This window comes from Eubalaena glacialis, chromosome 5 (assembly GCF_028564815.1).
Source record: "Eubalaena glacialis isolate mEubGla1 chromosome 5, mEubGla1.1.hap2.+ XY, whole genome shotgun sequence".
Classification (NCBI taxonomy): domain Eukaryota; kingdom Metazoa; phylum Chordata; class Mammalia; order Artiodactyla; family Balaenidae; genus Eubalaena; species Eubalaena glacialis.
The window spans coordinates 92,279,628-92,303,611 of NC_083720.1; the positions used below are offsets into that span (position 1 = coordinate 92,279,628).

Consider the following 23,984-nt stretch of genomic DNA (forward strand, 5'->3'; position numbering starts at 1 on the left):
CATCCCATCACGTGGCTATAATAACTATCTAAAAGCTGATGATTCCTGAATCTCCATCTCCAGCTTTGATCTTGTTGCAGAGGTTAAGAAGTACTATTCAACTGCCCATCAGCTTCTCTAGTGGAGGTCTTACTTCAAACTTGCAAACCAGGGTGTTTTGCTTAATAATTACACTAAGTTAACAGGCATAAACCAGAGTGAACTGGTCACTCTGTCTTAAGCTTCGATATATGCAAAACTGAACACACATTCAATAAGTAAGTCCTTTTGATTTTAACTCATTCACATCACTTACATTCATCCACAACTCTCATTCCTATTAGCACTACCCTCATCCAGGGCACTTATTGGACCATATTATTATAAAAACTTCCTAACAGTTCTCCTTATCACAATCTTGTCTCCTTTTATAACAAAGAGATGGTTTCAAAGCACAAATGTGATTTTTATTAGCTCCCTTTTGTAGTCTCCGTTATTTTAGGATGAAATGTAAACTTGATTTAAAAGGTCTTTGAGATGCGGCCCTGCTCACTTTGCCAGAAATTCCCTTTATAGAGTAAGTTTCCTCATCTTTAAACTTTGTATCTCATTGCAATTGCATTTCTTCCAGTTCCTTAAATACACTGTGCTGGCCCTCACTAGTGGGCCTTTCCATGGCTTTCTAAATTTGCTTTGGACACTTCCCTCCCTCTTTGTTTGGCCCACCTTCAGTTTTTCTACTGGTCCCCACTAAGAGGTTGCTTCCTCCAGGAAGCCTACCCTGACTCCCTCCAAAGATGTCAGGTGTTCCTTCTCCTTACTCTACTTATCACTGCATCTATCACACCGTGTTGTGATTGCTGATAATAGCTGTCTGTCTCTCCTGTTATATGGTAAATTCAGTGAGAACAGGGGTGGTGCCTGTTTCTTGTTGCTGATTATTTCCATCAAAGAACAGTGCCTGGTATGCAGACTTCCTCCTTTTGTTGAGTGAATAAATAAAACTCCCATCTATTAAGTGCCATTCTGCAAAAGGCCCTATTCTTAGCCATTTCCACTCATTAATTTATTTAATCATGAAAGAATTCTGTCATTCTCATTATTTTATAGAAGATGAAAATAAAGCTCAGAAAAATTAAACAACTCATCCAAAGTTATGTAGCTAATAAGTGGTAGGGCAAAAATTCAACCCTGGTCCCCAAGGTTGCACCATGACACTGTACTGCCCTACTGATAATATGGCAGTAATGAGTTAGTGCATTTAGTTGAATTTCATACAAAGTCTGATGTCTTTTGTCTACGGCCCTGTTAACTTCTGTTGTGCAATTTAGGGAAAAGTCACCTCCTTGAATACTCTTAGTTTGAGAAGAATATTTGTTATATTTGCAAAATGGAATGAATTTGCAAGTTTTCCCCCCTTTTTCCACCCAAAAGAGGTCTGTGTCCTTGAACATAAAACACAAATAATCCCTGTGCTGTTAATTATTAGCAAGTCATCCCATTTGGAACATAAGGAAATAAAGTAACAGATATACCAACAGAAGATTACTAGTTAACAGGCATTGCTAGAGAAGACTATAAAAGAATTTCAGCATGATTTTCAATATTCTGCCCCATCATCATCATCAACAACGCAATAACTAGTAACCATGAAGTGGGAGGTATCAATTTTTTTAATTTTTCTACTAAATTTTAGTGAATCCAGAACAATGCAGAAAAATGTATATGGAATAGGTAAGATATTTTGTGCTTTTCTTTTGTCTTTTTCCTATATGAAAATTCTTAAATTTGCTTTTATTCATTTGCCTTGATTTATTTATCATACTTACTGTTCGACACAGAGGAAAAATATTTAATTGGTGAATATCATTAAATGAATGATAAACTTGTATATTTATAAGAGTACAAGAGTTTTACAAAATCATGGCAGTGCTTAACATTACCTGTGAATGATTCAATGGTTCCAAGAAATTGGAAGATATAAAATCTGAATTTTAGTGTTAAGTCTACTATAAATTATTCTCATTAACTTTATTCCTTAGTTTCCTAAAGTACAAAATTAAGATGCTTGGATACATGACTCCTAATGTCCTCTCAGTTCTAAAATTGTATAGTTTTAACTTAGACACAAACATTTACATCTAGCAATGATTACTTTCCTGATTGCAGTTGAAAACATCATTTCTCATGAAGGTTATCTTGTTTTCCAGCTTCCGTATTGGATTCTTCTCCATGTTCTGCAGAGATGAATTTAGTTGACCTGTAAGTTTTGCTTGTATAAGTGTACTTTAAATATGCAAAGCAATGAAAATTTTAGTTGGGTAATTGAATAAATTTGGATAGCCCTATGAGTTTTTAAAAGTGTGAAAGCAAACTAGACAATGCTAAGAAAAGTTATTTATGTTGAATATCAAATTGATATTGAAGAGGTTGAACTGTTACCCCATGCCTTAGATGTTAACCCCAAACTCTAGATTCCTTGTAAAGAGATGGGACAAACAAAATCAGATTTTAGAAACTGAAGAATAATGTCTGATTGATGGCAACTATATATGAATTCAGGAATTTTTCTCATCAATACCAATAGGATGACACTACCATATTCTCTATTCTGAATACTATTTAATCCTAGTAGCAAATAGTTGGAGGTAAAATGTTCTATTTTTGGTTATTTGTAGAAGGTATGTTGTTCTCTTGAATGCTATCTTTCTGTCCCACACTTCTGAAGTTTCTAATAAGGAATTTAAAGTCGTGTGTTACAGATACTGGTTGCACACAGAAACCTGCAAAAGCAATGCTTTGGGTCAATCCATGATCAGACCTCAATCACGCTGGTAGTAGACACAGGTAGAGGTCTAATGACCAATTCTTTGCTTAAAAAAAAAAACTACAAAGGATATAAATACCTTCAATTATGGAGACATTGCAGCGGGTGGATGACCACAAAAGGAGGAACCACTCTTAGGAGAAATCCACTTATTTTCATTGTTAACAGATATATGTATATTTTTGGGGGAAGGGGACGAGAAGAAGACAGACATTTCTTCCTGGATGGCTAAAATTTCACATACTTTTTTAGCAAAAGTCATCCCCTACACAGGTCACAACATAACAGACGATAAAAACAAACAAAAACTAACTTTGAGAAAAAGATTGATATGTCTGTTCCTTAAGCATTCATATGTATTTTTGTTTCAGAGCTACCATATTCTTTGCCCAGTTTGTTCAAGAAGCCACTTACAAGGAAGTAAGTCAAATGGTGAAAGATGTATTGACTGTAATAGAGAAATCCACTGGCAGTGAGCAGCCTGCAGGGTGTTTAGAAAACCAGGTGAGTGAATAATAATAATTTTTTTAAAAAGCACTGTGATATTTGACCAAAACTCAGCATGCAGAAGAGAAGATGCAGGGACTGCATAAGAGATAAATACATTTAAATATCTCAAGACCTGTTTTATGAAAGGAGGTTTAGGTTAATTCTGATTTGCTGGAGAGAGCAGAGGAGAAAACAATGGATGCCTATCGTAAAGAGACAATATAAGCATGGTGACTAAGAGCTAAGGTTCTGAAATCAGAGTATCTGGGTGACCATGGGCATATTACTTAACTTCATTGAGCTTTAGTTTCCTTATACATAAAGTGAGGAATAATAATAGCTTCCATTTCTGGGTTGTCATGGAGATGGATATGATAATGGTAGTAGGGGTTAATTTTTATTAAGCACACAATGTGACAGGCATTATTCTCAGGAGTGTTACATATCCATTGATAATCAAAATACTTTGTGACACGGAGCATAGCATTGATGAATCAGAATGAATGTCCAGTGAGCCAAGAGACCCTGGCTGGGGCTTATTGGTAGAATATCAGCTTTGCTTGCAAATATTAATTTATTAAATCTTTACCATAATCCTAGGAGATAGATGCTAATATTCCAGTTGGAGAAGATGAGGCACAGAGAGGTTAAACAACTTTCTTAAGGCAGCCCAGAACCAGGATTTAAATTATGTCATCTGGTTCCAGAACGAACACCCTTAGTGACTTCATTATACTATACACTATAGTGAATGTGAGGTGCATAGCACAGATTAGGGTTGACAGATTTAACAAACAAACAACAACAAAATATGAAGCCCTCTTAAATTTGAATTTAAGATAAACAGTGACTACTTTTTTTTATTATAGGATATCCTAATGTAGAAGATTAATAAATAACAGTTATTAGTGTTTATTATTATCTCAATATAGAAAAGAATTAAGAACTTTAAAATGATAAGAGCTACCAGTTCTGGGACAAAATGCCCCGAGAATCCTCTGTCATGATGGAGCTAGTGAAGTAGCCAAAAAATGATGTATCTGAAATATTGTAAAGGAGATGCCCTTTTAAAGATATAAAGTACTTTACAACTCTGAAATTGATGACTTAAATTAAAATCCCTGATAGACATCTCTATTTTTAGCTTGACATGTGAAATAAGCAAAATACATTTTATATTGCAACTTTACATCCAATGAGACATCCAAGGTGATGTTACAGATTAATGATTTACCATTGTAAACTTAAAGGCATGATTTTTAGGTGGATTGGGAACTGGAAGTCTTAGTTAAGATTTGCAGGATTCTCTAAATATTAACAGTTATAAAAGCTAAATTAAAAGTTTCCTGAGATGAATGAAACACACGTATTCCTCAGAGGCATTCATCAGACTAGTGGTGTCATCACCTGATTTTGGTAAAGCTAAGGCAAACAAGAAGGACTTTAAACATTTACAATGTACATTTTAAAACTTTTTTTTTTTTTTTTTTGATCTTAGTTCCCCAACCAGGGATTGAACCCAGGCCACAGCAGTGAAAGCGCCAAGTCCTAACCACTGGACTGCCAGGGAATTCCCTAAAACATTTTAGCTAAATCTATAATTAGACCCATTAAAAGTATTTGAAGCTATTTTTATTCAGTTTCAAAATATTTTGATTTTTATGTGAAAATAATATCCAATTTTATATCAGTGTCTCATAATAAGAATGCCAGATGGAGTATCTATGTCCTCCTTTTAAGATAAAATAATTTTGTCTAATAGGCATGTGTATTATTTAAGGTTGAAAACTAAATTCCATTTTCCAAACACATAATAGAAATCTATCCCATCAGGCTGAAACTAAATATATTGGAATTTGTAGGGGGAATTATTTTCCTAATCTACCGTTCTGATTTTAAATATTAGAAAACTTTTCATGTGTTTTACAGCATTTTTAGGTAAAGTTAGTTGTCTTTCATTAAAAATAAATCTTATAGGTATCTGCCTTTCTGGAAGAAATTTGCCATGAAAAGGAAATTCCTGAAAAGTATGGGCTTTCAGACTGCTGCAGCCAAAGTGGAGAGGAAAGACATGACTGTTTCCTAGCACACAAAAAGGCTGCTCCAGCATCCATCCCACCTTTCCAAGTTCCAGAACCTGTCACAAGTTGTAAAGCATATGAAGAAGACAGGGAGCTGTTTATGAACCGGTAAGGATCCAATTTTAAAGGTAGATAAGACCCCAGAAAGAGTGCAGTACCAAGCAGAATCTACAAATTCTGCAATTTGTGGCTGTATTCTAAAACATGGAGAAATAATGTTTGGTGTGGCACCTGCTGAGCTCCTGCCCTACGAGATTAGGTGAGAAACATTAAGTGTAACTTTGTCTCCACAGCACGTAGATCGATGGGTATAGACCACACAGGAGACCCACCAGTTTTTCCTTTAGTCTCTTAGATACACCTTGTTTTTTCTCTCTAATTTTAGCTTGCCCAAGAATATATTAGTGTGGCACAAAATGACTCCTTCCAGAGCCAAATATTTGGTGTTTCGTGTTCACCAATTTGCCTGAAAATAGAAAATGTTAGAGATCCAGGAACGTTTAAGGTACATAAGCATGTCTAACATTTATTGAGCACTTAGGATGTTTTAGGAACATGTGCTTGGCACGTATGATCATATTAATGCTCACAGCCTATCGTCTCCTTGTCCTCTTCCTCTTCATTCCTTTTCTTCTTCCTATTTCGGAGATGAAGAAATTGAAGCTTAGTCGGTTAAGACAATTGGATGGGGGCAGACTGCTAGTACATTCCCAAGCTGGGATTTGAACCCAGATTCTCTGTTGGGGAAGCCTGTGTTTAACTTTTAATCACTTCTACCTTCCACGTTGCTGCCTAATCCAGAGAAATATAGAGCCTGCCCTTAGAACATCTCTGCTATGTTGACTGCCAGGGTGGATAATCTCGTTCTGCACTGATGAGAAAAAAGACTCCACCTTTCTCTTTTACTTAGTGGAGGTCTGGCCTTGTTGACCCCGAAACATATTTGAGTAGGCTTATTGAAAAGGATACTTACATAAGAATCATAGTCAGTGTTTTTGCCTAGTTTGTTCTTATAGTAGATTTTTCCTTTTCTTGGAGGATCTTTAGCGAGGAAAATTTTGACAGCAAGTGGAAAAAAAATGACTATTTTCTGAATCTTTAAACAATTCCAGAGCCAGTTCCAAGCAGTAGCAGTCCTATTTTAATGTGTTTGTAAATTTTACCGCTCCTTTTCATTTCACAGATACGTCTATGAGATAGCAAGAAGGCACCCCTTCCTATATGCACCTACAATTCTTTCTTTGGCTGCACAGTATGACAAAATAATTCCACCTTGCTGCAAAGCCGAAAATGCAGTTGAATGCTTCCAAACAAAGGTATTGTATTTGTGTGGATATCTGAACCAATAACTTCAATCTGGCTATGACTTACTAAAACCAAAGTTAAAAATGGAAATATGCTTTGTGGGTAGAGTATCATTTTCAGAATAGAGCATATTTCAGGACTCTGCTATTCTTTGGGCTAAAAGAGCTGGGTTTGCTCTTTTTTTATTCATTCCTTTATCCATTCATTCAGCCAACAGTCATTTTATTATTAAGGAAGTGAGTTTGGTGAGATAAAGAAAGACAGAGGTAGAGGTGATAACATAAATGAAAGAGAGAAGAGTAAGAGGTGAAGGAAGCAAGTGAAAGAAGATGGGGCAGAAGTAGGAGGAGAAAAAGGAGCAGAAGAAGAGAAAAAAGGTGAATGAGAAGTATGATAAGTGCTTTATATATTTATTATTTCTTTTAAACCTTAGAACAAATTTGAGGTGTAAGTGTTATTGTCATTTAACAAACAAGGAAATTTAGGTTTAGAGACGCAAATAGTTTTCTTAGGTTTTGGAGAGCTGGAACAACCTCCACGATTAATTACTTGCTGCCTGAAGTCCTATAACAAAATTCCTAAGAACTGTGACTATTCCCAGAATGTCAGGCTGTGACGCAATCTTACTTTTTGTTACTGAGAAGACATTTAAGAAATTATCAGGCTTCAATTTGTTCAAAATTACAGTTGTTTATTCATTATCCCATGTATGGAAGTTACAAGTGTTTCTGTTTCAAGATGTTTTTAATAAATCTACCTGACATAGATGTATATAAACCCACCTAAAAGAAAGAATGAATAAAGTTCTGCAAAGATATATGGCATTTATAATTTTCAGCAAAAATTTTTAGAGTTTCATGTTTTAGTTGTATCTGTTGTTTTTCTAATTATTAGAGCCTATAAAGGAAAATGCATCCTTTCTTGACACCTTGTTTTTCTATCTAGGCAGCATCAATTACAAAAGAATTAAGAGAAAGCAGCTTGTTAAATCAACACATATGTGCAGTAATGAGAAAGTTTGGACCCCGAACCTTCCGAGCCATGTAAGTTTAAGCTCTATCTGGGGAAGAAGGTGAGATCTGCAAAACTCCCATTTTGCATTCTGAGTTCATTTTTCACATTGTTACTGTTGTAGAGAATGAAGTTTCCTTTGATGAGAGCTAACGTGATTAGAATCATGAAATTCTAGGATTGGGAGGAACAGATCAGTCTGCTGTTTAACACTTATTAAAGTCTACATGAGATAACACTTGAGAAGACTTCAGAGATTTATGCTTTTTACCTATTCTTCTAGATACTCAAGTTCTGGACTGCAATCAATTTACACCTCATAATTTTACTACACCTTTTTTTTTTTTTTAGAGGAGAGAAGTATTACCTTTTATTATTTTTTATGCATTAGTTCATTGAGATATATGCTTTTTGATGTGTGTTATGGTCTAAAAGAAGTGCTCAAAAATTCCAGTTGTTTCTCTTTTCATTTGTGCTTGTTTGTATGCTTTATATCTGCAAGAGATTTTAAGGTTCTTGTGGTAAAAAGTTTGCTTTCTTCCCAGTACCCGACACAATGGTTTTGATCTATGATCTCCAGATGTTATTAAACTGTTTTTTTTTTAAGTTGATGGAATGATCAACTTAAAAATGTGGTATATCTGTGGCAGATATACCACATTTTCCTAGATTCTCTACAAGGTAAATTAGCCTTCTCTAAGTATTATTTAAAATTTCTGGCTTAACAAGAAATTCTTTACATTAAATCTGCTATAAAAGTCCATTATGTCAATTGTTGCTTTTTATGAAAATATTCACTTTAGGCAATAATATTAGAATCCATTGCCCAGAGGAAAGCAAAATTGTCATTTCTGAAGAACTGGCATGTATTTTCCTAACTGATGAAAGCATGTAACTCACTGAAGTCTGTTTTCTTGTCCCAGCTGCTAAAAAGCTCAGAGGCAAATTTGGAGTTTTTCAACTGACTGCATTAACTCTTACACTTAGCATATTGGCCTTTTCTCTTTTCCCTTGGTTGTATCTATCTATCTATCTATCTATCTATCTATCTATCTATCTATCTATCTATTTATCTAATCTATCATCTATCTATCTTTCATCTATCTAATTTATCTCTATCTCATCTATCTTTGTTGTTAGGATGAGAGAAATATTAAAAAAAAAAACAAAAACAAAAGCCCAAACAATTGAATCAGGTAGTTCAACCTCTTCATTTTTACACATGAGTAACCCGAGGTCCAGATAGATTAAAGCAGTTTACCCAAGACCACACTACTGGTCATCAGAACCAAGTTTTTCAAGATCCTTGTCATGATTTTTCTTTCTTTTTTTTTTTTCATTTTGTTTTATTTATTTATTTTTATACAGCTGGTGATCCTTGTCATCATTTATTTCCATTACACCTACTTGTCTGCTATGTCAGTGATCTCTAATTGCCTGTGTCCTGACAACTGAGACATTGAGGTCAAGTATAGGAATCAGAATTACCAGTGGTTTAGAGCTCCACTAGCCAGTATGGCAGCCACTAGCCACACGAAGCTCCTGAGCATTTGAAATGTGGCTAGTGCAAATGAGGAACTGTGTTCTAAGTATAAAACCTGATTTCAAAGACTTAGTATGAAAAAGAAAATGTACAATATCTTATTAATAGGTTTTAATGTTATAAACAACAAGGACCTACTGTATAACACAGGAAACTATATTCAGTATCTTGTAATAACCTATAATGGAAAAGAATCTGCAAAAGAATATATATATATATAACTGAATCACTTTGCTGCACACCTGAAACTAACACAACACTGTAAATTAACTCTACTTCAATAAAAAATGGTTAAAAAATAAGTTTTAATGTTGATTACATATTGAAATGATATTATTTTTGATATATTGGGTTAAAAAACATATTATTAAAGTAAATTTAACTTGTTCCTTTTTACATTTTAATATAGTTACTAGGAAATTTTAAATTACATAACTGGTTTAAAGTACTCTTCAACTTTTATGCTGAAACATTTCTAGTCTAGAAAAACATCTGACCTGCTAATTGAAGAGTATTAAGTGCATGCATTTAAAGTTTATTTATTTGTTTGTTTGTTAAATGACACATTTAAAAATATTGTACATAGTGGAGACTTAGATTAAAGTTTTTAGTCATGGATTTAGTTCCAAGACTGACTGATTCTTCTTGGAAGAGGTCAGATTATGTTTTAACCACCCTCCAACTCTATTAGAAATTTAAAGATTGATTCATGGTTTGCTTTAGTTAAATTTATCTTAGAAATACAATGTAAGTTAAGATTTTATTATAATGACGTTATTTATCATTTGCTATCCATAAGTAATTAAATTTAAATGTTCTCAATTTAAAAAGAAAATCCATCTTTATCAGTAGCAGCAACAATACCAGTTGCTCTAGGGCACAGTGGTCTCACCGAGACATCTCTTAAAATTTACATGAACTATGCAGAAGAAATAAGAATTTTGGTTTCTTACTTCCTTTTTGGGTCACACTACGTGTCTTGGCATGATGACACATTTGAGTGCTTGGTATGCACCACTTTCTTGTCCCGTTGATATGCACACATGCACCCTTCCCTATATTCTAAGAAGTAATTTTTTCTCCCAAGTAAAAGAATGATTATCGTTCTCATAGAATTTTCTGTTTCTTAATTGTTTATCCTTTTTCATTGTTTCCCACCCTCTCACAACAATGATCCCCAATACTCAGCATCAGGGTTGAACAGCAAAAGGATAGATATCATTAAAATTCACAGGAAAGGTTTTAGGAAAAGATAAATCACTTCTAAACCTTTTGTAGGGCCAGATCACAGTTTATAGAGCCACTGCCTTGAAAGACAGGGCTAGAATTAACAAGACATAACACCTTTCCTTTTCTTTTTAAACAAGAACATATTGGTCTTTTATCCTTGGAGCTGTAACTATACTAATACTCTATAAATGTTATTTAAGTTTTCTTAACATCTTTATTGTGGAGTATAATTGCTTTACAATGTTGTGTTAGCTTCTGCTGTATAACAAAGTGAATCAGCTATATGTATACACATATATCTCCTCCCTCTGGCGCCTCCCACCTACCCTCCCTATCCCACTCTCCCTATCCCACCCCTCTAGGTGGTCACAAAGCACGGAGCTGATCTCCCTGTGCTATGCGGCTGCTTCCCACTAGCCATCTATTTTACATTTGGTAGTGTATATATGTCCATGCCACTCTCTCACTTCGTCCCAGCTTACCCTTCCCCCTCCCATGTCCACAAGTCCATTCCCTGCGTCTGCGTCTTTATTCCTGTCGTTATTTAATTTTGATAGATAACCAAGATTGATTTCTACTTCTTTTTTTCCCCTTAGAACTGTTACTAAACTGAGTCAAAAGTTTCCCAAAGCGAATTTTACTGAAATTCAGAAACTGGTCGTGGATGTGGCCCACGTACACGAGGAATGCTGCAGAGGAAATGTGCTGGAGTGTCTGCAGGATGGGGTGAAGAGTCTTGCCTCCTATAAAAGAGATATTCCCACTCCCTTTTCTTTCTTTTGCTCTCATTCTAAATGGGAGAAGGGTGTCTGTCATGAGTTGGTCATAGAATGTGGAAACTAGCTGGCTGAGTGAAGTTACAGACTTCTTAAGAGTAAAACTTGAATCTCTTTTGTTGACTCTGCTTTTCACTTAAGGGATGCGCTCCTCTTCCTAGACCAGTGGCCATTCATTCTTACTTCTAAAGGAGATGGTAACCTCTCTGGAGGTCTCCACACAGAATTTTGTGGGGAAAACTCTATTTTTAATGTATTTGTTTTTTCATCCATTTGTGCTTTCATTTGATAAATATATATTGAATACTTTCTATGTGCTAGCCACTGTGGGGCATACCTGTTAGGAAGGCACAAGCTGGTTTCAAGAAACGTATAGTTTGATAAGAGAGATAAGACATGTGACCTCATTGGGGTTAGAGACTGTCTTTGGTTTACTGTTATTTCCATAGGCCATCAGCACAATGCCTGGCACATGGAAGGCACTCTATATTATATACATAGAGCTATTACATGAATACAACAAAATAATAAAAGAAACATAAAAAATAACACAAGATATTATTCTACAAGGTAAAAAGCTAGCCATCACGGAGAGGTGTGAATAGGGGCTCTAGAGGAATTAAAAACCAAAAACAAATACCCCAAAAACAGAATCCTCAAGCATGCCATAGTCAGTTACGATTTAAGCAGTGTGGCATTGGTCTATTTCGGGCCACCCTAGGCTTCCTAGATGTTGGAGACCTGTCTATCCCCAAATTATTCCCTCTCTGGTCCCCTGTGATACACCTTCTTCTTCAAGGAGGCTTAGAATCATTGCTCCTAGATATTTCGGTGGCTTGAAACCAGGGCTGGAACATGGTTTCCAGAAGATTGAAAGCGAGGGTAAAATGCTCCTTTCAGCCAGTCCACGGCAATTTGGCTGAGATACACTTGAAAACCAGCAAGAAGCCAAGGTTGTAGGGGAGTCTTTGGGCCCAGGCAGAGAATCCTGGTGTCAGGAGTTGTGGAAAGTGGACTGAGGAGGCTGCCTCCAAGACAGATTTTCCTATATCATTTATTTTTCCTTTTAGAAGCATTTGCCTTCATGTTAGGAATGGTAATAAGAATGATTTTATTTTTCTTTGATGTGAGTTGTATCAGTTTTAGTTGACTATTTTACTAATTTGTATACTCATTTTTTAAAGTTTAGCTTTTTCAATTTTTGGACTTCAAACCACCCTTTTCCATTAAAGTGAAAAAATAATTTAAGTATGGTATATAAGTTGGATTTTAATGGCTGAAAAATGGGTTCTAATTTTTCCTGCTGAGAATGCACAGAATTTTCAGTCTTTTGACAGGTACATGTAAGCTCGGCTTCTTTCTGGCCACTTACGTGCATTTCATTGTCTATAGACTGCCCTCTGGAGGTCATAATGGGTTACTGCAGGGTTATATAAACAGCAAATGTTTACTACCAAATTTCAATACTAATAGAAAGATATGCATCAAAGTGCATGTTATTTGGTTTGAGGAGTACATTTGTCTTTTGTTTTTAAAAGCTTGCTGTTAGAATAAAATAGTAGATTTTAGGTGACAGCTATGAAAAGAAGAATTGAACAAACAAGGCTAGGTGGAAAGGAGTGAGGAAACGTAGCGTAGGGAGAAAGCACTAAAATGGGAGACAAGGTAAATGTCTTCTTCCTTCCTTCTTTCCTTCCTAGGACTGGCCATGAGGTCCTGAATTAAAGAATAAATGTTTAAAACTTAGACTTCATTTTTCTATTACAGGAAAAAATTATGTCCTACATATGTTCTCAGCAAGATATTCTGTCAAGCAAAATAGCAGAATGCTGCAAATTACCCACCACACTTGAACTTGGTCATTGCATAATTCATGCAGAAAATGATGACAAACCTGAAGGCTTATCTCCAACTCTAAATAGGTTTTTAGGAGAGACAGATTTCAACCAACTTTCTTCAAGGGAAAAAGATCTCTACATGGCAAGGTAACACACTCTGTAAATGTATGTTCACACAAGTAAAAATTATGATGTGACTGACAGCTTTGTGTTGTTGCAATGGTTTCTGAACTCAGTATGTGAGGATAATGTTAGAATGTTCTAGGGCAAAATATAGTTAGGAGGAAATAACTAGGAAATAAGGAAGAGGGTCTATCTTATACTGATGAGACTTTCACCACTGCTGTTATTAACTGGCTTGCTTATGAGGATGCATTTTGTTTTGTATCATTTTCTCTGGAATCAGAAGCATTGTCATCCCTGTATGGATTACTCATGTAAAGACCACCATTGGACTTCCGAATAGAATATGGATATTTTTGTAATAAGAAGGGCTCATAATTAAGAATGTGCTTTTTCACTGTGCATGTTTTAAAAACTTTTTTCCCCAAATATAACTTAATAGATAATGCTAGATACAAGGGCTTTCATTGTAGCAGTTTATTTGCTATTTATTGAATACATGTTTTATTTTTTTAAGGAAATGAAAACACATTTAGAGACATTTGCAGTATGGTAGTTGTAATTGACAAGACATGTTCTCATTCTATTCGCCTTTAAGGGGAGCAAGCAGTTAACACATTTTCCTTTATTGTACAGTGTGTATCAGTGGACACTATTAGAGGAGGGATTTGTGCAGTTCTTAGGACACTACACTTAATGATCTCCAAAGGTCCTCCTAAATTTGAGTCTGCTTTTAATGTAGTAATGAAAAGAATGGTGCAATTTTCTTTTTAATATTCCTGGAGGATATTACTCTATTGTTGATTAAAATTAGATGTGTACACATTGTTTGCACCGCTAAATTAAATTATGCAAACAAGAACAAAGTCCAGATTTCAGAAACCCATAATGACATTATTCGAGGAAGAACTAATACGACCTATTTCTACAACCTGGGAATACAATTAGTAAATTCAAGAATTCTCTTTAAATTTACCCATTCATACATTCTGAAGGTAACTGTTTATTTAATAGAAGCAGTTCTTCAATTGGAAAGGTTCTTTGCAGTAGAAATTTTCTCAGCCGAGAATGATCTTCCCCCAGACACTTTGTGTGGCTTCCTTCACCCAGGTTTTTCTCCTGAAAGAGCTACTCAAAGAGACTTTTCTTGACCACATACTCTAAATTGTCACCCCTTTCCTTCTTGTCTATCTTCCTTTATTTCTCTTCATTGATTTATCACTACCTAAGATTGGATGACCTATTTCTTATTTGTTTCTGTCTCCCTATAATGCCTGCTTTTGAGAGGTCAGACATTTTATCTTATACATTATTGAATCCTTACTGCTTAAAGAAATTGTTTGCACAGACTTGGCAGTGGAAAAATATTTGTTGTATGGATAGATTTCACATCCATAATTGAAAGTGAATAGTGCAAAAGAAAACAAAATACCATTTTAGAACAATTTGAGGGATTATAATTTTTATTAATAGCTTTGCCATCATATAGTTGAAATAATATTTGATTTCTAGGTTTATTTATTTGCATTTTAACTTCTGCATGCCATATAACACAGGAATAATTTGTCTCTTAATTCCAATAACATGATTTTTTCACACATATTTCAGATTTACTTATGAATATTCAAGAAGACATACTAAGCTTGCTGTCCCAATAATTCTAAGAGTTGCTAAAGGATATCAGGAGTTATTGGAGAAATGTTCCCAGTCTGAAAACCCTCCTGAATGCCAGGATAAAGGGGTAAAATGCTCTAGTTTTTTAAGGAAAATCTGGAAAACTAGATGGATATCATGCATTAAAAGTGCTGTTTGTTTGAAAACATCTGGTTACTAATGAGCAGTTAGTTATGTCTACTAACTAGCTATCTAGCTATTAAGTAGTGATTAACTAGTAGTCAACAACTATTGGCTTATTTTAGAAATAAGAATGTTTTAACCAAAAGTTCTTTGATGTACAGAATAAAAACAATATTCATTTTTGAATAGCTCCACTCCAGAAAGGCAAGAATCTTGTACAGAAAGAATTGTAACTTTTTACCCAAAGTTTGAGTTCTGCCATCAAATAACTTGGTGATTCACAAAGTTTTAAACTTAATCTCCCTAAAGTTCATTTGCCTTAATTCTCACAATTCATCTTTAATATTAAAAAACCCTCTAAAAGTGGTTTCTCTAAGCTTGGTATCATAATAGAATAAACTATTACTGGCCAATTTTTACATACAAAGTTATGTGTGCAGAAAGAGAAAAACATGTATGTAATAATGCTTGTATTTTCAGGAAGAAGAGTTAGAGAAATATATCCAGGAGAGCCAAGCGCTGGCAAAGCGAAGCTGCGGCCTCTTCCAGAAATTAGGAGAATATTACTTACAAAATGCGTATGCTTTTTTAAACAGTATTTTGAGTGATTTAAGATCATTAACTAGTGAGGGAAAGACCCATCTAAGTTAATCACCCATGGCTACCCTAATTCCAGCCCCTGTGTTGTACTGGAGGTCTTGTAATCTGATCACCCAGTTTCCAGTTCCAGAAGGTGGCCTTCCCCAGTTCTCTCTCTTTAGGAGCAGCAGGTGGCCTGTGAAGCCTGATCTGTGGTACTGGCTTTGGGTTCCCCAAACCGTGCAGAGTTTTGCAGTAAAGATACCCATTCTATCATAGCCTGTCGTAGTTAAAGCCCCAAAAGATCAAAGTGCATATCGAGGAAACTTCTGAGGTTGGGAATAGGAGTCAGCCTGCTGCCCAGAGTTTATTTTCCCGTTGTGATCTGTTGGTGTAAGAAGAGGGTAGGGAATGCTTATCAGAGTAAATGCACCTCCAGCGTTGGTCCAGGTACCATGTGGGTGAAACAAATGAGCTGATTTCATGTCACCTGATGCCAAAAGAGGGTCTTTGAGAAGGAATGAGGGTCCAGAGACTCGTGAAGGACTCAGCAAGATTTGGTAAAAAATGCTTGTTTCAGGTTTCTTGTTGCTTACACAAAGAAGGCCCCTCAGCTGACTCCAGCTGAGCTGATGACCTTGACCAGGAAAATGGCAACCACGGGAGCCACTTGTTGCCATCTCAGTGAGGACAAACAATTGGCCTGTGGTGAGGGAGCGGTGAGTGTTTTGTTTAGTCCCATCCTGTTTCTGCCCTGTTGGGCTTGAAATAGCCTTATAATTCCCATTTAGGGGAAATGGGAAAAACCAGTGTGGAGATGGCTTTCCTGGACTTGTTGGATTAGTTGCAGTTGAAGGGGTGTAAGAACTCGGCTCTGAGTGGTTGGCATGTGGGCAAGCTTCCTGTCCTTCTAGAATGGCTGGTAGAAGTGCAGTGAGTTTATTCAACAAACAAGCAAGCCTTATGTACAGGGGAGACAGAAAGACTGACACGTCACTCAATTCATGATTTCACCAAATACCTACTTTAATGTTAAAACAGAAAAAGCTTCAACTTTGACAGATTAAAATTTGCTATTTTGTTTTTAGCCATACCTATGTTTTTGTCTTTTATAGTTTAATTTTTTATGATGATATTAGGGACAATTTATTCCCCTTGACAGGGTACAGGGTACAGAACAGGTAAGTCCCACGTTCTGAATAGTAAAATGACTTTCCAGTTGGTAATGCCAATAATCTTCTTAATGTCACTAGTGTCATACATATGATTACAGGTTGAATTTTTAAAATTATTTTTTCCCTTGAAGTCACAATTGTGAATAAAATTGTGTATCTTTTTTTTTTTTTTCACTTTTCCTCTTTTTGATGATGGGGAGTCATTTGCTAATCAGTCTTCATGTTCTGGAATTTTTTGTCAAAGGTTAGAAGTGAAAAGAAAATTTCCTGTGATTAAGCATCATCTTTGTCATTTATTGAATCCCACATGTTGGGAGGATGCAGGGGCACAGGATGATGTAATGGTTCAGGAGTATAGGTTCTGGGGGCCTCCTGCCTACACTCCCATCCCACTGTCATCACTTGTGAGTCTTGTCACGCTGGGAAAGCTAGTTATCTCACTAAGCTTGAGAATTTTCATCTGACATTTGAGAATAAAGTTAGGATGGCTGTCTTAAACGAGGTAATCCGTGTGACTCCCTCAGTACTAGCCTGATACATAGTATGCACACAAAATATGTTGGCCCTTATTACAAGTTATTATTAGGTGTTTAAGAAATATCTCTGAAGTGTGGAAGGTAGGCGAATTCTACATTAGGAAAGCCTTAAGGACACACAGACTCACACACACACACACACACGTCTTATTTCTTTACAATTAGGACTACATATTAGCTGTATGTATGTATGTATGTATGTATGTACATATGTGAAAGGTTTAGGTTTGTGCTATTCTTACCTTCAGAAAGTGATTTTCTGAATCCCAAAAATAAAATGAGAAGCTCAACTAAATATACATGGAAAATGTAGGTCATGTATTGATTTCAGGGACTTTTCCCCTTCAGAAGTATGTATGTAACTGAAAATGTGTTTCAAATCGCTGACACAAATAGCTGAAGTGGCTGTCTTCAACATCACTTGTGGAACATTGGTCACTAAATGCTGAAGTTTATCCCAAACAAATGGGTAAATAAGAATCTACAATATGGCAGCACATGATCCCTACCCAGACAGCAAATTTTCCTGTAAATTAATTATAAGTTACTGGGCATTAAACACTATTGCAACAATTTTCCTGAATCAATTCTATGGCTGATGCTCCATCCCCTTGCTTTCTTCTTTCTCATCCTCCTAATTAGGCTGACCTTATTATTGGACTGTTATGCATCAGACATGAAGAGACTCCTGTAAACCCTGGCATTGGCCAGTGCTGCACCTCTTCATACGCCAACAGGAGGCCATGTTTCAGCAGCTTGGTGGTGGATGAGACATACGTTTCTCCGCCATTCTCTGATGACAAGTTCATCTTCCATAAGGATCTGTGCCAAGCTCAGGGTGTAGCACTGCAAACAATGAAGCAACAGTAAGAAATGGGTATTTGCTAGCATGGAGAAGACTGACAACACTAAATAGCGGTTGAGATTTCTACTTCACACACCCAGCACCCTTGGGCTCACCAGGAGAAGATTATTACTCCAAAGCACTTAAAGTGACTTTCATAATAGTCTTGTCTCCGAGTCTTCATAGCCTCTAGTCTGGAAAAATTCACTGGGGCAGATAATTTCCTGTTTGTAAAAATAGTCTCCTTTTAAACTATTGTTGTGATGCATCTTGGGATCGAGGGAAAAGGGGCAATCTATTTCAGGTAATTAAGATATATCTTTGCAGTAAGTCTTGGGTACTTCCATTCCAAGCACTGAAGAAACACCTTTGAATTTTTTTCCACACTGTTTACTCTTTGAAGAGAATAACCATAACATTTAACTCAACCATGCAATATGGGTGTTATGAAGTGGAATACACATTTCAGTTCATTGTGGGAGGCATTCTGTAATGATGATAGTAATGCAAGTCAATGTAACTTATGTTCTCCAAATTCCCATGCATTTTCATACTCCCATACTTTGTAAAAGGTCTTCCTTCATTTTGGAAAACTTGTTCATCCCTTTTTACTCTGTCACAATCTGAGGCATGTTTCTAGGTACAGTATGAATGCCGCCTGGCAAGCCTCCCCTATTCCCTGGGTCAACATTAATTCCAGCCTGAATGTTTTGCCAAATGAGTATTACAGGCAATTAGGACAGACGGTGCTCAGGTTAGGGCTGTGATAATTGTGAATGACAAGGGTTTGGAAGTTGGAGCCTTTGAGTATGGATAAGACATATTTTAGAAGAGAGAACTGGAAAGAATCTTTTAGGCAAGTAAGAAAAAGACTATTTCACTACATATAAGTAAGGTGGAACTGTGAAATAGTGTTTCATCTATAACCTGCACAAGTCCAGACCAATGGAACACTTAGCATGTTTCTTGCCTCAGTCTTTCTAATAAAGTATTAGACAAGATATATGTGGTGAGTCTGGTGATGGGTTAATGGAATGAGGGTTTAGGGTAAGTGTTGCCAGGGCTCTGAAAGTTCTCTCCTAGGAAGGCTTTAGAAAAATATCATTGCATAACAGACTTCTCTTTTATATTGTTTTGTTTTAAATCATAGGTTTCTCATTAACCTTGTGAAGCAAAAGCCACAAATCACAGAGGAACAACTTGAGGCTGTCATTGCAGATTTCTCTGGCCTCCTGGAAAGGTGCTGCCAAGGCCAAGGGCAGGAAGTCTGCTTTGAGGAAGAGGTATGTGCAGCTCATGTTTACACTCAGAATACTTGGTATGGAATTTTTTGTAACGAATAATGAAAAGAGTATCCCACTAATTTATAATTTTAAAATAATGCCAGAAATATTTATATTTAATTTAGAAATTGATTGAAGGACTTTATAATATTTAAAAATAATCACAGTTTTCTCACTAAATATTAGGAGAAGTGTAATTTTAGAGTATATTATGAGAATTAGTAATTTTGATTTATTTTCTAGTGGAGAAAACTGTAAAGTGAATATATAATTGATGATAATTTAGACAGCTTCTGGCTTAAAATTTATCAATTGAGCTAAATGGATTAAAAGGATTTAATAGCAAATTAATTGTGCACATAGGATATTGGGGGAATATTTATAGAAAATATATTGAACTCAGGAGCAAGCCTTTGAAAATTAACAGAGTAGTAATTAGGTATTATCTTAATATAATTATTTAGCAATTTTAGCTGGATTTGTAAATTGACTACATTTTGTAAGCCTCTAGTTTGTATTACTAAATATATTTGAATACAACATCACTGTATTTTAAAAAGATATTCTATAATTCAGCCTTTTTGCCAATTTTATTTGACTATCTCATGATGTAGAAGCTTAGATGTTTTGTTATTTGATAATATTTAGAAATGTTGAGTTTTTCAATAGATAATATAATTACATGGGTTTGTGTGTACTTATTAGTATGTGTCTGTTTTTGGTAGGAGGGGGTGGGACACAGATAATGAAATGAGGTAAAACAAAACTGATAAAATAGATTTTATGTAAACCATTTCTGTTAAATATGATACAAAAAGATTAATGTCCTCTGTTTTGAGAACACGTTCATTTACATGCAGAGAACATGAACAAATAGTAGCATAGCAGTATTTTCTCTGCAAACCTTTTAATTTCTGTGACTGATTTGTAGAGAAAAGGGAGAGATGGGATGAAGCTTTGTAAGATTTTGGAGATTGGTATGGGAAAAACAATACCTCCTGTTGATAAGAATGGAGTTGTTTTCCTTCTGCCTTCTATTGTCCTAGCTTGTTGACATCAGAGTTGTATATCTTTATTTTTAACTTGGTTAATCTATAAACCAATGAATTCACCCCTAGCTAGTGGAGAGTTAACTGTACGACTGGCACAGTGGTCTACTTTTTTATCTGATGATTCTTATTGACTGATTTATTTTATTTTTATTTTTTTCTTTTTTTAATTGAAGTAGAGTGGATGTACAATATTATATGTTACAGGTCTATAATATAGTGATTCACAAGTTTTTAAAGATTATATTACATTTATAGTTATTATAAAATATTGCCTGCATTCTCTGTTGTACAATATATCCTTGTAGCTTATTTTATACCTAATAGTTTGTACCTCTTGCTCCCCTACCTCTATATTACCCCTCCCCCCTTCCCTCTCCCCACTGGTAGCCACTAGTTTGTTCTCTATATCTGTGAGTCTGCTTTTTTTTTTTTATATTTACTAGTTTGTTGATGATTCTTTTTAATTTGCAGGGTCCAGCACTGATTTCAAAAACTCGTGCTGCTTTGGGAGTTTAAATTACTTCAGGTAACAAAAAATTCAGATAAGGCTAACTATAATGTTGATTCTCCCCAAATATTGATCCATAGTTAAATACATCCTAAGAGCTAACATTAAATACTTTTCTTAAAAATAAATGCAATTCAGTAAAAAAAAAAACTTATTTAAAAACCCTGGAACAAAATAACGCCCGCAATGTTAAATTAGTGATTCAACTAACTCCGAATTCTTTAAGGTTATTTCAAAGGCTTCAGAGAATGTCATTAGAAAGCCTTCCTATCAGTTTATCTGATATAGATCTGATATATGTATATATATGATATAAAATAATAAAACCAGTTACATCCTGCATCTATTAATTTAATTAGTACTTATATTTTTGTTCTTGTTACAGGGGGAAGAGAAAAGACCAAAAGTCTTTATTGTTTGGTGTGAACTTTTCCCTTTAATTCTAACTGATTTGTGCTTTTTGTGAATTAAAGAAACGATGAAGACTTTTATGTGAAATTTCCCTATCATAAAAATAAAGTATCTCCAAATGTTTCTTTTTTCCTAGCCTGCTTATTTATGAACACTTATAAATAATTTCTTTAAATAATTTTGTATACCATTGTCTGAAGCAGATTCTGGTCACAAAGCACTGAATATTGGTTATTGTAGGAGATTAAGGCCCCTCAAGGGTGGATTTACGACATTGAAGGCTATATTACGTGGTGAACTAAAAACATGTTCCCAAGTGAAGCACATTTTGCTGCTTCTAGGGGACACTGTTCATTAAATGATCATTTAAGTATTCTAACAGATAAGTTGGAGATGAGAAAAGAAATTATCATGTTTTTATAGGATCCATCAAGAATGATGTTACTCAAAATTTAACATCTACTTTTTTCTTAGTCTTGTTCATAAACCTTTTAAAACATAAATGGTAACTGTACTGTAGTTGTTTTGATTGAATATAGTTAACATTTTCATCAATTATTATTATTTTTTGTTCTGCAAGTATTTATTGAGCATTCACTGTGTCCCAGGTCCTGTTCTGGGTGCAGCCACTGTCCTCTAGTTGCTCCAGTAAAGAAGGAAGCAACTAAGAGCAATACAGCAAGATTATGGCCATTTTAGAGGCAACAACACGTTGAGAGAATCAAAGGGTGGGTGAGACCAATTGTGACTGGGGAAAGTCACATTGGCAGAGACAAACATTTAAGAAGCATCTTAGAAGATGAATGGGCATTCATCCGTTCAAGTAAAGGAGAAGGCAAACACATGAAAGAGGAAAACATGGCCTATGACAAACGATGATGAATGATTTTAGGGGAGTATAGGGTGGGGAAGAAGGCTATAGACATGGAAGATCAAGCAAGACATTCAAGCTATATAGGCTTGAGTGGATTCTCATGGGTTTTATTCCAAAGGGTTTGGATGATGTCTTATAGGTAACAGGGGAACAGAATAATATCTAAGCAGAGTGATTAACTTTTAAGGAGATAACTCATGAGATATAGAGCATGGGGAGTAGGGGCAGGGGAAAGAGTAGAGAGGGGCAAGGTCAGTAAGTGGTGACAAAAAGGTCAGTCCACCAGTAGGGAGGCTGTTTATTGTATTAGCTTTGAACAGAAATCTAAAAATCACATTCATACTTCGGCGTCTGCTGCAAGAGAAAACATTTGCTCAGAGCAATAAAATGAGCTTTCAGTTCTAACTCAGTTACTTTGTCCTTTATATTTTTCTTTCAATTTTGATGGAACATCTGTGGACTTTGTCTGATTGCAGTGTAATTCTAAGAAGTATTAACTTAGAGATCACAGTAAGATAAAGTAGAATTCAACATAAAGCATTTAACAGGAAAAATAATCTTTTATTGTTAAGAGCAGAGTTCAAGTAAGATAAAACTGCTTGGAAAATTTATGAGCCAAATGATATTTCATTGACATATATAAAGAAAAGATGATTGGAAACAGTAGGACAAATTGACACAAATACAATAGTGAATTGGAGATTTTAGAACATTCCTACCTCTCAGAAAAAACAAGTTAAGCAAACAATAAATAAAACTCAAGGTAGAAACTTCTCTAGTCAAAGTTACCAGTGGCTTCTATGCTGCAAAATCCAGTAGTCAATTCTCAGTGTTTAGTTTACCTGATTTCTCTCGGGACAACTTGACACAATTGATCACTCCCTTTTCCTTGAAGTATTTTTCTACTTGGCTTCTGGATTTTCCTCCAATCTTATTGGCTGAATCTCCTCAATCTTCTTCACTGCATTTTCTGCAATTCTTTGACTGCTAAATGTTGCAGTGTCCCAGAGCTGCTCTTCCTGAATCTAAACTTACCTCTAGGTGATCTCATATAGACTTGATGCAGTAATACCATCTAGATGTTGACAACACGTATTTATATCTCCAGCCTGGATTTTTTTCCCCCTTAATTTCCAGGCTCTTGGGTCAGCTTCCTCCCTGACGTCTCCATGTTGATAATGCAGAGACAATCCAAACTTAGCACATTTTAAACTGAACTCCGCCCCATCCCAAATTTGTGTCTCCCTCTGTCTTGTTCTTCCTTCTGCTTACTCAAGCCAGAAACCTTAGAGTCATCTATGGTTCCTCTCTTCCATATCACTCCTACATTCAATCTATGAGCAAAACCTGTTGGCTCTACCTTCAGTGTACATCCAGAATTTGACTCTTTCCCAATACCACTAGTATAAGCCACAATCATACAACATAGGGATTATTGCAATAGCTTAATTGGTCTCCTTACAGGTACCCTTGCCTCACCCCCTGCTCTAGGCTCAACACAGTAATTGAGGTGCTCCTTTACATCTAAGTACATTATACTACTTTTCCACATCTCACTCAGAGTAAAGTCTCTACAATAACTCTACATGATGATAGCTTTCTGCCCTTTTCTCTTTCTTCTTTTCCACTGGGTCTCTTTGCTCAGGCACAGTGGCCTCCTTGATGTTCTGCAAGTTACCAATTAATTTCCTGCTCAGAGTTTTGCCTTTGCGATTCTTCTTGC

The 23,984-nt window shown here is 35.6% G+C and overlaps 1 protein-coding gene across 1 annotated transcript; it reads left to right on the top strand.

Annotated features, from left to right (window-relative positions):
- Positions 1–1,628: 1,628 nt before the first annotated feature.
- AFP (alpha fetoprotein) lies at positions 1,629–21,434 on the top strand. Its single transcript, XM_061191456.1, has 15 exons — positions 1,629–1,713; positions 2,190–2,241; positions 3,178–3,310; positions 5,273–5,484; positions 6,560–6,692; positions 7,627–7,724; positions 11,062–11,191; positions 13,009–13,226; positions 14,811–14,943; positions 15,480–15,577; positions 16,159–16,297; positions 17,932–18,155; positions 19,284–19,416; positions 20,940–20,994; positions 21,362–21,434. Exons 1-14 carry the CDS (start codon positions 1,629–1,631, stop codon positions 20,982–20,984), a joined length of 1,833 nt encoding a protein of 610 aa, XP_061047439.1. The 3' UTR covers positions 20,985–20,994; positions 21,362–21,434.
- Positions 21,435–23,984: the final 2,550 nt, after the last annotated feature.